The sequence below is a fragment of the Sminthopsis crassicaudata genome, chromosome 2 (assembly GCF_048593235.1).
Source record: "Sminthopsis crassicaudata isolate SCR6 chromosome 2, ASM4859323v1, whole genome shotgun sequence".
NCBI lineage: Eukaryota > Metazoa > Chordata > Mammalia > Dasyuromorphia > Dasyuridae > Sminthopsis > Sminthopsis crassicaudata.
Genome location: NC_133618.1, coordinates 344,573,089 through 344,590,903, shown reverse-complemented (window position 1 = coordinate 344,590,903; position 17,815 = coordinate 344,573,089). Strand labels below are relative to the sequence as shown.

Sequence of the window (17,815 nt, the reverse complement as noted above, 5' to 3'; positions counted from 1 at the left end):
GCCACCTACACTTTACCTAACCTCTTTATATCTTACAAAGGTAAATAGTTGAAGAAGTAAAATATGAAAGTATTGATTGTAGAATATATACTACACATTGGAGGGGAAGTTTTATTTATGATCTGCCTGCCTAATCCAGTTTAGTTATTTCCTTTGAAGACAGTGGGGTTTTTCTTTGCCTTTCTTCAATGTAGACTTATCAAATTTATTCATCTTGTCTATATCTTGTTCAGGATTAAATTTTGTATGACGTAACAGAATGCTGTAATAAGAGGAAATAATTTGTGCTGACACATAGGGTTACAAAACAAAAAAGGCAACAGAAATGGTAATAAACTGCAGGAGTATTTGTACAGGAGACCTCTGGTTGTCTATGAAAATAATTGCTTTAGGATAAGGAAAAGCAATTGTATAAATTAGCTGTCAACTGGGGAACAGTGTTTAAAAAGCAAAAGTCTGAGTTGTTTGATCAAAAGTTTTAAAACTAGTATATGAGCTGCCTGCATAATTAATTTTGCCTCCATATAAGCATTATTTCTACTGCATATGACAAATAAACTTTTCTTGAAATTGAGATAATTTCGGGATTACCTGTCATGGGGGGAGGAGTGGAGGGAGGGAAGGGATAATTTGGAAAAATGAATACAAGGGATAATATTATAAAATAAATAAATAAACAAACAAACAAATAAACAAACAAACAAATAAATAAATAAATGGATGAATAAATAAAATAATTAATTAATAATAAAAGAAATTGAGATAATTTTTGTTCCCTGATTTTTACAATCTAACACTAGTTAGATATTTTTGCACATTAATTTATAGTGGTTTGCACAGAAAGTGGGTGTTGATTGTATCAATGTCTCTTCATGTCAATAGTGGGGTTTTTTTGTTTTTTGTTTTTTTTGTTTTTTTTCTGAGGCTGGGGTTAAGTGATTTGCCCAGGGTCACACAGCTAGGAAGTGTTAAGTGTCTGAGACCAGATTTGAACTCGGGTCCTCCTGAATTCAAAGCTGGTGCTCCTACCTACCCCCATATCAATAGTATTGAATTCAAAGCTGGTGCTCTATTATTTTCACTGCACCACCTACCTGCCCCCATATCAATAGTGTTGAATAAAAATGGAACTTAGAAAAAACAAGTCATTTTAGATGTTGTACTGTATTATAGTTTTATTTTTTTAAACACTTCAAAATTACATATTAATTTGGTTCCCACAATACTGAAAAGTTTTGGTGGCAGTGAATTATATACCTCTCCTTTTCATGATAATTAAAATTAGTTTTATGTTCTGAAGGTTCAGGTTTAAAATTATCTTGAAATTTGACTTGATTTTAAATTCATCTAGAGTATAATTTGAAAACTTCAGTTAACAATGACTGAGAATATTTAGAATGTAATTTAAATATGAATAAATTGTTCACAGTACAAAAGTTATTAATCTGATGATTATTTTAATACTATGAAACACTGAAACCCCACAATGACATTTCTTTAATCATACCATGATAGGTTTTGTCAGGGAGGAAATCCTGGATCACATAGATTTATTCACACAAAGATAATTCTTTGCTAAATATATTTTGCTAAATTAGTATTTGCTAAATTAGTATTTTATATTGGTAAATTATATTTTGTGAAATTAGTGCTTCCATTTTAAACTTTCATGGGTCTATAAATGTTTATTATTTACTGTTTCTATCCTTTTAGAGTTTTACATAATTATATATTATAGTAAGAGTAGAGAAACTACCACATTTTTGGAGAAGCCCAAATTCAGAATAATTTAATGTAATCTATTAGGTATTTAAGGGAAATAAACGGCTATTTAATAAATGTCATGGCTTACCAAAATTATAATACTAAAGGTTTCCACAAAGACACCTTGGCTAAATTATTTATTTTGCTTCCTCAGTACAAAGTATTCTTACTTTCTTTGTTTCTCTCCACTTTCCTTCAAGACTTACATGATTGAATCTTATTGAGACATAATCTGTCTTTTTAGGAAAATTAAAAAAAACAACAACCTTTAGTTACATAAGCAATGAATCATATTCATTGCTGTGGTAGGAAAAATATCCTAAACTCTTTTTACTTCTCCCCAAATTAGGATAGTTTTTCCTTAACAGGTATTGATACCTTCTTTAAAACTTGATGGGTCACATGATGTAAAAATTTAGACTGTTTGGCTCTTGATATCATTTCCTCAGCACTTGGGTACAATGCAGCCATGAGTAGCTTTAGGAGTATTCTCTTGTTTGACTGTTGGATATTAGGGGTAATTCTTGCAAGATAGCTTTTCCCACCTTATTTAAGCAAATATATTTTTGTCAATTGCTAGATAACCTGAAAGTGCCTCATTTTCTTCCTATTTTGAATCTAAACTACCAAAATTCTTTTCAGTTTAGTTTGAGTCAGGTTCAGTTCAGAGAACTATTGTAGGATTGGATTAGAATCAAATGAGTTCCTCTAATAAATGTAAAACTAAGTTTATTGAATTTGTCTTTAAGATATATATCTTAAGAACACAAAATAAACTTGCATAGGTCCCTCTATAATAAATAGTCACAGAAGTTGGGGAATCAACATTTCTTGAAGCATTGAGGTATTATCAAAAGTACACTAGAAGTGTGAAGGCCAACTTGGTTCATTTTACGCTATACTTCCCTACTTCCAATTTTGAAATAATGCTACTCATAATCTAATGGGGGAGACAACATGCAAAAAACTCTAAGAGTTATTTTAAAAAAAAGACAAATTGGAAATAATCCACTGAAAGTAGGCATCAGAATTAAAAGAATGAGTAAAGCCTCTCAAGGATGAAATTTTATCTTGGAATTGAAAGAAGCCAGGAAATCTGGAGCCAGAGAAAAGGTAGGAAAGTCCCATTGAAGAAAAGAGGCAGCCTTTCTTATAAGGCAAAGAATTTGTATTCCCTCCCAATTAGGGCTCCCAGACAGGTTAAAATAAAGAAAGTGGCCATGCACTTCAGGGCACTTCTATTTGACCTATGATGATCAATGACTATTTTGGTAGTTATCATTTTTTATACCTATGATATCCCTGAGGCTGCTCTTGATGATAGTCACTTTTTTTTTTTTTTTTAACATATTTGGCCTACACCTGAGAACTTAGTCCTTCCCGACACTAAAATTCAGTCACTCCTTCAGCTCCATTGTTCTTTTTGTTTTCCTTTAGCTATATTTCTCTTTTGGATTTTTTCTTCCTCCTTTAATGCTTTTTTTTTAAACCAATTTTTTAAAAAGTCCTTACCTTCATCTGATTCTTGAAAGAAAAAAGAGGAGAATCTAGAACTAAACAAAGGAAAGGTCTCAGATTAAAGGAAAGGGCTACAACAAGATTAATTTGAGATTCAGCCAGGAAAGGAAAAAGAATGGAGGTTTGGAAGGAATATTAGTAAAGAATAACAACAGAAGAAATTTTATGTGCCAAGGATGCCCAATATAATAGCAAAGAAAAGGAAAATAATTGTTTAAAAAACACACTCAAAATAAAAACCTCAAAGGAAAAAATAGATTTCTCAAAATTAGAATCCTTAGAAAAATTGATGCAAGAACTAAAAAGCTAAAAATATGGAAGGCAGAGCCAAGATGGATGAATAAAGGCAAGGAGTCACCTGAACTCCTCTCCTCCAAACCCTTCCAAATGCCTTTAAATAATAATTCTAAACAAATTTTGAGATGGAAGAATCCACAAAAAGGCAGAATGAAACAATTTTCCAGCATGAGACAACTTAGAAGGTTAACAGGAAAGGTGTGTTGCATTAAGATGAGAGTGGAACACAATCTATCACAGGCTATTCCAATGCAGACTGTGCCAGCACCATGGAGACCAAGCCACAGAAAATCAGGAGCAAACTTGAGGTGACTGAATCAGTGGCAGCCGTGGTTGTTTCCACACAACTCAGCCCATACCAAACAGAAAAATTTGTTATGCCAAGGTAAGAGTGAAGCACAGTTCAGCACAGTAAAGCACAGTGCCACTACAGGTCTGGCCCCAGACAACCAGAAGCGGGCATTAAGAATCACTGTAGCAGCAGTGCCAGCTTCTGGAGCTCTCAGTTCACAAGCAATAAGGGGATCACCTATCTAATCAGAATGAGATTACAGGGGATCTCTTTGCTAGCACTGAGGCAGGACTCTGTTGCTTTGCCCAAACTGGATCAGGGTCCCAGTACCGAGTGACAATCCAAGGGCAAAGAGAAATTCTAGCATATCAGTGTTTGTGGCCACAATGGAGCAGGGACCTTCCTTACAATTTCAGTATATAAAAGAGTTGCTATGAGACCAGATTACAGACTAGGACAGTAGTAAATACCTCTCCGTAGATCATACCACATTGGAAGAACTGAAAAATGATAGGTCCCTAGAAGTATCTCTCAAAACAGCCACTCAGAACTCCTGAAGCTTGAGACAGTGCACTCTCAATTCTGGAACCAAAGTTAAGTTAATGAATTGGGAAACTTGCTTAAAAATTATTTTATAATAACTGAAAAAAATTTGTAGTAAATTTTTTGATAAAGATCTCATTTATCAAATATAGATAACTAAATCAGATTTATAAAAATAAGAGCCATTCCCTAATTGATAAATGATCAAGCGATATGAACAGTTTTCAAAATCAAAGCCATCTAGAACTATATGAAAAATGCTCTAACTCACCAATGATTGCATCCACACATATTAAAACAATTCTGAGGTACCATCACATACCTATTAGACTGGCTAATAGAACAGAAAAGGAGAAAGATAAATGATGGAGATAATGTAGGAAAAATGGACAATAATGCATTTATGGTGGAGTTATGAACTGATTCAACCATTCTAAAGAGCAATTTGAAACTTTGCTTACCTTCTCAAGATGGGGACTGGGGGAAGGGAGAGAATTTAAAACTCAATATTTTAAATGTTAAAATTGTTTTTATATGTAACTGGAGAAATATACTAAATAAATTTAAAAATTAAATTCCCTAAAGCAGATTAAAAATATTGTAAATGAAATGAGAACTATGGAGAATAGACTTGGAAAAGAGATTTAACAGTTTAACAAAACAAAACAAAAACAAATATATAAAATTTTACCTTAATAATAGACTCAAGAACAATTAAGAATAGGCCAAATAAAAGTTAATTACTAATGTGTGAGACAAATAAATAATGCAATGTCAAAAGATTAAAAAATAGAACAAGTAGGAATGGCAATGTTATATGAAAAAATAACAACTAACTTGGAAAACAGATTTGGAAAAATAATGTAAAGGTTTTTTTAAATTTTATTTAACATATGACCAAAAAATTGGATATTGTATTTCAAGAAATATTTCAAGAAATTTTCAAGAAATAAAATATTGTCCAGACATATGAGAACAATTGAGGGAATTTGTTTTGCTTGACCATGCATATTTGTTATAATATATTTGTTTACTTTCCTTTTCTCATTGGAATTAGAATGGACTCTAATTCTTTAAAAATAGAAAATGAGAGGATGAAAATTAAGACAACTCTGAGTGTCACTACACATACCTCTCAGATTAGCTAAAATGACAGGAAAAGAAAATGATAAATGTTAGAGGGGATGTGGGAAAAAATGGACATCAGTGCATTGTTGCTGGAATTGTGAAATGATTCAACCATTCTGGAGAGCAATATGAAACTGTCCAGAGGGCTATCAAATTATGCATATCCTTTGATCCAACAGTGTTTTTTATTGAGCCTGTAGCCAGAGAGATCATAAAAAAGGGAAAAGGACACACATGTGCAAAAATGTTTCTAGTGGCCGCTTTTGTAGTGGCAAGAAACTGAAACTAATTGGATGCCCATCAATTGTAGAATGGCTAAATAAGTTATAGTATAAGAATGTTATGGAATATTATTGTTCTATAAGAAACAATAAGCAAGATGATTTCAGAAAGACCTGGAGAGACTTATATGAACTGTTGCTAAATGAAGTGAGTAAAATCAAGAGAATGTTGTACACAGCAAAAAATAAGTAAATAAATAAATAAATAAATAAATAAATAAATAAATAAATAAATAAATAAATAAAAATTAATGCCTTGATCAATTCTAATGAGTGTGGCTCTTTTCAAGCCAGTTCCAATAGATTTGTGTTGTATGAAGAACCATCTGCTTCCAGAAAGAGGACTGTGGGGACTGAAGGTGTATCACAACATAATATTTTCACCTTTTCATTGTTATTTGCTTATTTTTTCTTTCTCATTTTTTTTTCCTTTTTGATTTGATTTTTCTTGTGCAACATGATAATTGTGGAAATATGTATAGAAGAACTGCATGTGTTTAACACATTTTGGATTACTTGTTGTCTAGGAGATGAGGTAGGGAGAAAGGAGGGAGAGAATTTGGAACACAAGGTTTTGCACAGGTGAATATGGAAAATTATCTTTGTATATATATTTAGAAATAAAAAGCTATTATTTTAAGAAATTCAGGCAATGTTATAGATTAGCAATATTTCAATCATTTGATGATGTTATTATATTATAAATTTTTATAAATATCTATTTTTACAAGAGACCCTTTATATGACATGACTTATCTATAAATATTATCATGTGCAAAAAAATTAATCAATTTTAAAAGCAGTAGAAAAAATAGAATTTTATTTAAAATAAGTGCAGAAATATAAAATACTTGAAAGACCCAATATATCCACATGAGAATTCTATAATATAAATTATATTAATATAATGATGTATCTATTGCTCATAGAGAAGAGAATGAGCATTTTCATTGTCTACCATGTGCCAGATGCTTAAGTGCTTTATAAATGTTATCTCATTTGTTCTTCCTAACAAGTCTGGGAGGTAAGTGCTTTATTATCTCCATTTTACAGTGAATGAAAAATGACAAAGCATAAAGAAATTAAGTGATTTGCCCGGTCACACACCTACTAATTTTCTGAGGCCAAATTTGAACTCAGATCTTCCTGTCTTCAGGCCCAGAACTCTATCCGATGCACCAACAGCTACCTCGTGGGTAAAGCATGTCAATAAAAGAAAAATAACAATATTTACTGAATTTATTTGCTTATTCAGTGTCAATAGGCTTACTTTATAGAGTTAGAAAAAATAATAATAAATTTATCTGGAGGCACAAAAAGTTCAAAATTTCAAGGAAATAACTACCAAAAAAGAACGAAGAGAATACAAGATATCATATTACCAGATAAGAAATATTAGTGTTGTATAAGAGATTATTTCAGAAAAGGACCCACATATGCAAAAAAATGTTTGTAGCAGCTCTTTTTGTGGTAGCAAAGAATTGGAAAAGAGTAATACCCATCAATTGGGGAATGGCTAAACAAGTTGTGGTATATGAAGATAATGGAATATTTTTATTTTATTAAAAAAAATGATGACTAAGCTGATTTTAGAACGGCCTGGAAAGATATACATAAAACTGATAAACAAGCAGAACCAGAAATATATTGTACACAATAACAACTAATCAACTATGAAAGACTTGGTTCTTTGCAGTGGTTCAGACATCCAAAGCAATCCCAATAGACCAGACAGAAAATGCTATCTGCATCCAAAAAAAAAAAGAACTATGGAGGCTTAATGTAGATCAACACATGCTATGGTCACTTCTTTTTTTCTGTTTCTTTTTATCTTTCCATGGTATTTCTCTTTTGCTCTTACTTTTCTCTCCCAACATGATTCATAAAGTAATGTGTGTTAAAGTAATGTGTATTAAAAATAAATTTACCAGAAAAAAATTATTTCAGAAAACCTTTGAAAGATTTACATAAACTAAAGCTGAATGAAGAAAGCAGAACCAAGAGAAGATTGTACAGAGTAACAAGATTATGTGATGATCTATGGACTTGCCTCTTTTCAACAATGTGGTGATTTAAGGTAATTCCAATAGACTTGAAATAAAAAATGCCATCCACATCCAGAGAAAGAACTATGGAGAGTGACTATGAATTGAAGTATAGCATTTTCACCATTTTTGTTTCTTCGATTTTTTTTTAAATTTCTTGTGTTTTTTCTTCTTTTGGTATACTTTTTCTTGTACAACATGACAAATAAGGAAATATATACATATATATATGTATATATATATATGATATATATATATATACATATATATTATATATATATATATGCGTATATATATATATATATACATATATATTATATATATAATATATGCATATATATATATATATATATAATGTGTGTGTATGTAATTGCACATATTTAACTTGAATTAGATTGCTTATTGTCTTGGAATGATAAAGGTAAGGGAGGAGGGAGAAATTTTTGGAACAAATGAATGTTGAACTCCATCTCTACATGTATTTGTAAAAATAAAATTCTATTAAATTTTTTTTTGACTAAGGCAATGCCCAACTATGATTCCAGGAAATAAATGATATAACATATTAACCATTTTCTAACAGTGAAGGCATGCTTTCTCAATATAACTGAATGTGTATTTTTTTTGGACATCATCAGTATTGGAATCTATTTTGTTTGATTATGCATAGTTGTTATAAGGGTTTTGTTTTTGTTTTTCTCAACTGGGAGGAAGGATAGGAATAAGGAAAATATATTTATATCAATTAAAATTAATTTTAAGAAGTGCATCTTTTAGGGATGAGAAAAATTATTATTAACTTCCAATGATTTGAGAAGATCCAGAATTCGCCTTCTACTGTCCTCATTTCAAAAATTCAGTCTCAACACTATTCTACTCTATATAATCCCATCCAGCCTTACCAGGCAAATCTAATCTAAAATGAATTCTACTCAGTCAAGCATGGGTGGAGATAAATCCTTTGTATAGATTGCATCAGAGGGTGATTTGGTTATAGAATATAGGGTGTTTTTTCAATTATTTGTTAGCTATGATTGATAAAAATCAATTATGATTTACTCCCAGGCTTTGTCTCTAGAAATTATTTTGGTTTGCCACAGGAGCATTGTAAATAATTCAAACGAACAAATTTTTATCAATTATTCATGATGTACAAAGTACTATTATATCTTTTTCAATGATTCTTCAAAAACCAATTAATTCAAAAATTAAACAGTAATTCTGTGATTTTTTATCTACAAATACCTTAAAATCTATGACCTAAGTACTTTCTCTACCTTATTCTCTGCCCTCATCCTTACAGATTTCAATGTTCATATTGAGTGCCTCTTTTAAAACTTATCAACTTCTTGTAGCTAAAATTCATTTGACTCTAAGGATTTTTAGCTCATTTATATCAAGTAGTAATTCTTTATCTCATTATACTTGGGTTTCTGGTTATCATCATGTTTGTTTTTCCTTATTTTCCCCAATTTTAAGATCATTTTTCATAGAGGATATATAGAGGAGAAACAACAACAGTCAGATAATTTTATTTTCTTTAAATAATGTCAATATTATATTTATTGCATCAAGTAAAAACACCCATCATTCCATATTGTTCCTTTTAAAATATTTTGAAATATCTTTTATATAGTTTTTAGCATTTTTCAAAAGCTTCAGTTCATGCTAAGGTTTCACTCTCCTAAACTATCTCTAACAATTCTATGTTTTTTATTTTTTGTATTTACCCTTTATTATGTGATCACTTGTAGTTATATATCCTTTTTTTTTTTTTTTAATTTGAGGACACCTGAGAGCTTTTCCTGTAGCTTTTTTTATATTTTATTCCTTATCATGAACATTTGAGACTACATTGACAAAGTTAATTTTTGAGAATAACATCCTTACTGAAATGTTTTCCTCTTGAAAGTTTCTTACTGTAAGATTATTCCTATTGTTCCTCTACCTTTATGAGTATATTCATCTAAAGTCTATGACATATAGGTAATACTATTTTTTTTTCATTTTTTGTGAAGTCCAGGCTAGCTCCTCTGAAGGGGAATACAGTCCTTGCCCCACGTTGGGCGCCAAATTGTAACATACTGTTGTCTCTCAGTTGTAATCCTTCTCTGGGAGGAGGTTTCTTTTCTGTATAATCTTTTCCTCTGAGAGCAGATTTCTTGGGAGGCTTCTGGAGCCTCCAGCCAGAGTGAAGGTAGAATCTCAAATCCTCTTAATCCTGAATCCTGGCTCTGAATCTCCTCGAGCTTCCCTGAAGTTTTCCCTGGAAGTCTTATTCTTCTCCCAATCTAGACTCTCTCCTTCCAGACTGCCATCCAAACTCTATATCCCAGTCTAGACTGACTTCAGACTCAATGTTGACTTCTTTTATCCTTGCAGAGAATGGGCTTGTGAGAACTCAGGGGCTTGTGGGAAATACTTCAACCAATGAACTTGCTCCTTTTAAAGGTGTAAACTCCTTTAAATATGTAAACTTCATTTCAGAAGTCTAAAGGTGTAAACTCCTTATAAAGGTTTGAACTAAAGCTAGAGAATTCTGAGCTAGAGAATTGTTTAGACAACTTGAGTTATCACCTTGTAATCCTAACAATTTTTGTCATTATTAATTTCATAGAAAAAAACTACTTATATCAATTCAATTAAAATCAATTAAATAGACACTTATTAAATAACGGGTATATGTAAAACACTTATGTATGAGCCCTGAATATATAAAGATAGATGTTAGGATTACTAAGTGAGAACTCAGGTTTTCTGGACAATTACAAGGTGAGAACTCAGGTTGACTTGATAGAGGGGGCAAGCTCATTGGCTGGGGTGGTTCCTCCCAGAAGCCCTTGCATTATCCCACGCCCATTCTCTGGGAGAATAAAAGAGAGGACTCCCAGAGATAAAAAGAAAGACTCTGAATTGCATCAGGCTTGACGGGGCTCTCTGCAGGAAGGGAAGTCACTTCTTTGGACAAGAGTTAACAGCAACTGCCTGGAGACAACGGTTCGTTACAGGAAGAAGAATCTGTCTGAGAGATTTGAGTAGACACAGCAGATCTCTTCCCAGAAGCTGCTGGATCGCTCTCTGGGAAGAGATCTGCTGTGTCTACTCAAATCTCTCAGACAGATTCTTCTTCCTGTAATGAACCGTTGTCTCCAGGCAGTTGCTGTTAACTCTTGTCCTTAGAAGTGACTTCCCTTCCTGCAGAGAGCCCCGTCAGGCCTGATGTAATGCAGAGAGTCTTCTTCTTTCTCTGAGAGTCCTCTCTTTTATTCTCCCAGAGAATGGGCGTGGGATAATGCAAGGGCTTCTGGGAAGAACCACCCCAGCCAATGAGCTTGCCCCCTCTATCAAGTCAACCTGAGTTCTCACCTTGTAATTGTCCAGAAAACCTGAATTCTCACCTTGTCACTGTCCAGACAACCCGAGTTCTCACTTAGTAATCCTAACAGATAGATATTATACAGACGTTACTCTCAAGGAGTTAATAATAAGTGGAGTCACAGTGGTAATTACATAAATATCTAAGAGTAAGATAAATGTATAATGCCTCCTCTAGAGTCACATTAAGCATTCAAGTCACTAGGACTACTAGATTATTTTTACACAAAGTCCAAGTGGTTTAACTTGATATTTTCTTTTGTTCTTATTTTAAAATTTGATTTATTTTTATTTTTTGTAAAAACAAACAAACAAACAAACAAGCATTTCTATAATGGTGTAATGACAATAATTAAAAAGATAATTGCACATGACAATAAAGTCCATCAAATGGTCAAAAGTCCTATGATCTTTAGAACTAATTAAAGGCTTTTCCCACATAGATTGAGGAGGTTATAGAAAATTTCCTAAATATCTAGTTTGCTCTATTTATTTTATTGACAAATTCAATTAAAATGCCTGTGCCTTCCGTGATAACATTAATTAAAATGGCTAGAAATCTTTACTCTTCTGTTCATTTCTCATTCAAACAGATAGATTGCCATCAAATCAACTGGAATCCTTTTGGCAAAATCCATGGACCAAAATCCTGCTTAGCTCTGTAGTAAACTAGGGAGATTAAAGCATTATCCTTTTCTAAGGCCTTCAATGCCTTGTATTAAAGAGCCCTAGGAAAAGTCTATGTGACACACACAGTTCCCTAACAATTAAGAATTTAAAATTAAACATTCCATACTTTTATAACACTTTTCTCAGGCCAAAACAATAAAGAAAAAGGTGGGAATGGGGTTGGGAATTATTCCTCCATTTTCTGAAGGAAGACCTAATCCCTTTAGAGCTCTTAGAATATATTGGGCTTTTCCTGAAGATTGTTCTTTTGTTCAGACGTTTCATGTCTAGCTATTTGTGACCCTTTTTGATACTTTCTTATTAGAGATGCTGAAGTGGTTTACTGTTTCATTCTCCAGCAGAGAAAAATGGATTAAGTGACTTGCCCAGAATTACATAACTGCTGTTTGAGGTCAAATTTTCACTCAGATTTTCTTGATTCTAGGCTCTGCACTTTGACCACTGCACAACCTAGCTACTTTTCTTTTGGATGAGTTTCTGGAAATGTCTGGAAGTTGCCACCACCACCTTTAGGTGAGATGACAAACAATCTAGTACAAAGACTTTTCCATGATTCTCTTTTCATACAGGCAAAACTAACTGTAGGTGTTGCAAACAAATAAATAAAAATACCCTCTCTAGGAAATTCCCACACAAGATGCACCAAATTCTTCAATCAATTCTATGCATAAAATGATCCTTCTGGATATAGATTCATTTAACAAAAAATCATTAAAGGAAGCTTGCCAATATATTAAAACAAATGAAATGAAGTTCCAAATTCACTATCTTCCAAAGAACAAGCAGGTTAACTTTAAAAGAACAAGAAAGCTAGAAAATCCTCCAAAAATGTGTAAAACTTCCAAAGAGAGCATTTTTCTATGAATGTTAGAAAAACTCTCTAGCTTTTATCATAATAAGGCAAATAGTTTGATTCTGCTTGAAAGCAAGAAACAAAATGGAAACTTTGATCTAGGAAAAGTGCTAGGCACTTTTGTGAGTACAAAATTCCTATTAATTTTAATATATGACTAAGTCTTTGGGTGATCCTGGACAAAAAGATATAATAATATAACATATTAGAAAGGCAAGATTACAAAGATAAGAAAAAAAAAGGTCATTTCAAAGGTTATTGATCTGACTTTCAAATGGAAACATTCCAGAAAATCAATTGTGCAATTATAGTCTAAAACAAAAATAATATTTTTTCAGTGAATTCCTCCAAAAAATGACTTCTAAACATTAGAATCCTAGATAAGGAATATCTGCAGAGGATCTTCTTAAATGAAAAGGTTCTCAACTTTATACTTTATTGAAGCTCCTATGCTAAGTGCTTTGCAATTACTACCTCATTTGATCCTCACAATATCCTTAGTATGTTATTATTCTCATTTTATAGTTGAGGAAACAGACAAAAGTTTAGATAAAATTTTTTCATTGCCAATAAATTGCCTAACATTGAATTTAAACTTGTCTTCTTCACTCCAGGCCCAGAACTCTATCCACTGGACTATCTTTAGATTGGGACTTTAGACAGTTTAGGTTTCTAGTATTATTAAAGGAAAACACAGAAGATTCAATGCCTTCCATTGATAATCAGTGAATGACCTCATGACATTTAACAAAGAAATTTAAGGAGATCTTGGTTTGGAGTTCCTGGTCACAGTGGAGAGCTGAAGGGAAGTTTGAGGATCTATCCTCTTATCCCATGATTAGAAGTGCTTACACAAATACCTTTTATTTTAAAAACAATGAAACAGCAAAGAAAAGCCCCACCAAGGAAAAATATGGGAACAAGGAAGAACAGAGTTCATCTTCAGAAGAGGAAACTTTAGGGGAAAAAAAAAAAAAAAAAAGGTTTTAGCCTCAAAAGTAATGTGAAAAGGTTCCCTGCCCAAAGAGAATTAATAAAACTTGAACAAAAAATTTAAAAATCAAACAAGATATATGAGTAAAAACTAAATAGAAACTATCCAGGAAAAACAAGATTATTAGCCAACTAGAAAAGGAGGTACAGAGTCTCAAAGATGAAAATAATGCTTTGACAATTAGTATTGGGCAAGAAAAAGTCAGGGAAGCTATGAGAGACCAAGAAATAACAAAAATTATTATTTTTATCATTTTATTTTATTTTTATAATGATAAATTATTTTATAATGCAGAAAATAATCCAAGAAAACTGAACTGGAGTGATAAAACATGAGGGGAAAGTAGAAATAGAAGATCACCACCTCAAAGAGATCCTGTATTAAAAACATAGGACAAATTTTAGAGATTTTTTTCTAGATTAAAGAGAAATTTTTCAAAGCACAAGAAAAAAATTCAAATATACTGGAGCTACAATTAGACGTGTACAAGACTTATGAGTAGCTGCAATAAAAGGACCTGTGAGTTCTGGAATCTACCATCAATAGAAATAGGCCTGCAGCCAAAATATCATATCCAATAAAATTATCTAAAATTTTGAATGTGAAAAAATGGACATTCAATGAACCTGCAAATTTTCAGGACTTTCTATTAACCAATCTCAAACTTAACAAAAAATTTAACATAGAAGAACCAAAATGAAATAGCAATTTTAGGAACTTAAGATGGACAAACTGTTTAAACATGGACAAATTATTTATGTTATATATGTATATATATATGTGTGTGTGTGTATACATATGTATACACATATGTATATACATATGTGTATATACATATGTATATGTATGTGTATATATGTGTAGTATATGTTTAAGATTCATATTAGCAATAGGGTAGCTCAAAAGAAAGATTGGCAGAGTTAAGTTTAAAGTAGCAATCATGTTATATAAATAAAGTGCAGTAGAATAGATATAGAGGCATTATAGGGGGAGGAGGGCTCATAGTTCTGAAAACCTACTCACATTGGGAATGGATTCAATAAAAACATTACATATATACCACCCTCCAAAATCTATAAAGAAATAAGGGGAGAGGGATGGACTTGTGAGGAAACAAAAGGTGAGGGAAGAAGACAAGGGAGGAATCCTTGGATGGGGTAGGTAAAGTAATAGCAAGGCAAATTATGGAGCAGAATTTAATTAAAAAGGCAGCAAGAATAGGAAAGATGTGTGTATATGGAGTGTGTGTATTGCATGTGTAGGCATACATATCTATATATGTATATATAAATATATCTTTTCTTAACTGTAGCTTTCTTGGGAGTGGTGGGAAGGATAAAAGGGGAAAAATGAGTAATGTAAATAAGGTGCACAGAAGAAAGCCAAAACAATTTATGAGGCAATAAAGAGAGGAGTTCTGCCAAAATGGCAGAGCAAAGTCAGGAAGCTACTTGAGCTCTTCTACATTCCCTGGAAAACTGCATGAAATCAAGCCTCTGAACAGAGTCAGAGGGAATAAAACTACTCTCCAGCTCTAGATTTTTTTTTTCCTTAGGCAACTGGGATTAAGTGACTTGCCTAGGTCACAGCAATTAGGAAGTGTTAAGTGTCTGAGACCAGATTTGAATCAGATCCTTCTGACTTCAGGGCGGTTCTTAGCTCAAGATAGATTGAAAAAAACTTTAAGAAAAGTCAGTCTCACTGGGGTGCAAAGGTGTACAGACTAGGTCAGAAAGATTCGGGGAAAACTGGTGAGAGGGTCTTAATCACAGCAAATCAGCAACAAAGACCCTCATTTCTGCCTCAGGAGAGGAACAAATCAGTGGAGCAGCTTCCAGTCCCAGCTCAGCTGGCAAATTCTGAAAAACCAGTCTGTTCCCTGAACAGAGCAGGCAAAGCTACCCTTTACAAAGTCAAGGGGCCCCTGGGCTCAAAGTCAAGGTTCAATGCTGCACAGGAAGGTTGGGACAGCACCTGAAATTTACCCTGGAAGCAGAGCTCCATGTAAAAAGGTAAAAAAAAAAAAAAAAAAGAGGAAATACCCAAAAAAGGAAAGAAAATGAGCAAGACACAGAAAAGAATATTAACCATAGAAAGCTTCTATAGGGATAGGGCAGACCAAAACACAAACTCAGACCAGGACAGAATGTCTACAGAAGAAATCTCACCGAGAGAGATAAATTGATTTCAAGCCAAAAGAGTGATCATAAAATATTTTAAAGGCCAAATAAGAGAGATGGAAGAAAAAATGAGAAAAGAAATGAGAGATATGCATAAGAGAGTCAATAGTTTGTACAGAAAAGTGAAAAAAAAAAAAGAAGCTAATAGCTTTGTGACACAGCAAGAATCAGTCAAACAAACTAAAAAGAATGAAAAAAAAAAAAAAATGAAAATACCACATTGACAAAACAGCCACCCTGGAAAATAGATCCAGAAAAGACAATTTAAAAATAATTGGTCTAAGGGGGTGGAGCCAAGATGGCAGAGAGCGGACGTGACTCTCTGTGACTTCCTCTAACCTTCTCTCAAACAGCAGATTAAATTTCTAAACTGTTTTGAAGTCAAAGAATCCACAAATATTTGGAATACAACACATTTCTAGAAGAAGATATCTTGGAAGAACTTTAGAAAAGGTCCTTTTCAATTAGGCAGGAGGACAGTCTGCCAAATACAGACCATAGCATAAGGAGACTGGACAAGAAGCTAGAGCAGGGAGTCAGAGCGTTGTAGCTTCCACACACCACGGAATCTTCTGTGAGCCTCTTAGGCCACTTTGTCCTGGTTGCAAGCAGGTGGTTTGGCAGATTTGCCTTTTGTAAAAGACAAATTATAAACCAATGAGGCCCAAAAAAATGCTGGACATAGCCTCTACTACCTAGAACTGAAAATCATTCAGTAGAACTGACTCAGGGCAAATTAAAACAGCTGTCACTCCTTTGCATTGAACAGACCTGAAGCCTTAAAAAATGAATAAAAAAAACAAAAAAAGAACTCTCACCATAGACAGCTTTTATGGAGAGAGAGAACAAACCTCAAATCCTGAGGTTCCTAAAAACAAAGCAACTCAAGATGAAGCCCCAAAGAAAGACATGAGCTGGTCCCTATTTCACAATACTTTCTTTGGATATTGCATAAAGGATCTTAAAAGAGAGTTAGAAGAGAAATGGGGAAATGAAATGAGAACATTGTGAGAAAGAATGGAAAAAAATAGAAAAAAGAATGCAATGAACAAAAATGTTTAATTAGCTAAAAGGAGCTAAAAAAGGTAGCTGAAGAAAATAATACAAAAAAAAATAGAATTGAACAAAGAAAAGTGAATGACTCAATAAGACTTCAAAAATCAGTTAAAAAAATGAAAAAATAGAAGAAAATATGAAATATCTCCTAGGAAAAACAACTGACCTGGAAAATAGATCTAAGACAGACCATCTAGGATTATTGGGCTAGCTGAAAGCCATGATGAAAAAAAAGAATCTAGGCATTATCTTACAGGGAATCATAAAAGAAAACTGCCCTGATAGTTTAGAAAGAAAACTGCTCTATATTTTGTACTCAGAAGGCAAAATAGCCATTGAAAGAATCCACCAATTACTTCCTGAAAAAGACCCAAGATTAAATCCCCAAGGAATATCATGGAGAAATTTCAAAACAATCATATCAAGGAAAAGATAACTGCAAGGAACCAGAAAGAAACAATTTAAATACCAAGTTGCCACAATCAGTATTACACAGGACCTAGTAACTTCTACCTTAAAGGATGGAAGGGCCTGGAATCTGATATTCTGAAAGGCAAAGGAACTTGGATTATAGCCAAGAATAAGCTATCTAGCTAAAATGGGCATTATCTCTCAAGGAAGAAGATGGACATTCAGTGATATAGGTGAATTTCTCCTATTTCTAATGAAAAGACCAGAAATGAACAAAAATTTTGATCTCCAAACACAGAACTCAAGAGAAGCATAAAAAGATAAAAAAGAAAAAACTGTTGAGAACTATTTCTGTTATGGTAGAGAATGTGGGCATAATTTGATTTTA

The 17,815-nt window shown here is 32.8% G+C and overlaps 1 protein-coding gene across 7 annotated transcripts in view; it reads right to left on the bottom strand.

Annotated features, from left to right (window-relative positions):
• MDGA2 (MAM domain containing glycosylphosphatidylinositol anchor 2) overlaps positions 1-17,815 on the bottom strand; it is a 795,736-nt gene that overhangs the window by 325,958 nt on the left and 451,963 nt on the right. For 6 of the 7 annotated variants that reach the window (XM_074290629.1, XM_074290632.1, XM_074290631.1 and 3 more), the window contains one exon: positions 6,931-7,008. The exons of the other annotated variant lie outside the window; for it this stretch is intronic. In XM_074290629.1, the coding sequence (XP_074146730.1) occupies positions 6,931-7,008 (78 nt within the window). The remainder of the gene's footprint in view (positions 1-6,930; positions 7,009-17,815) is intronic. 7 annotated transcript variants of the gene reach the window in all.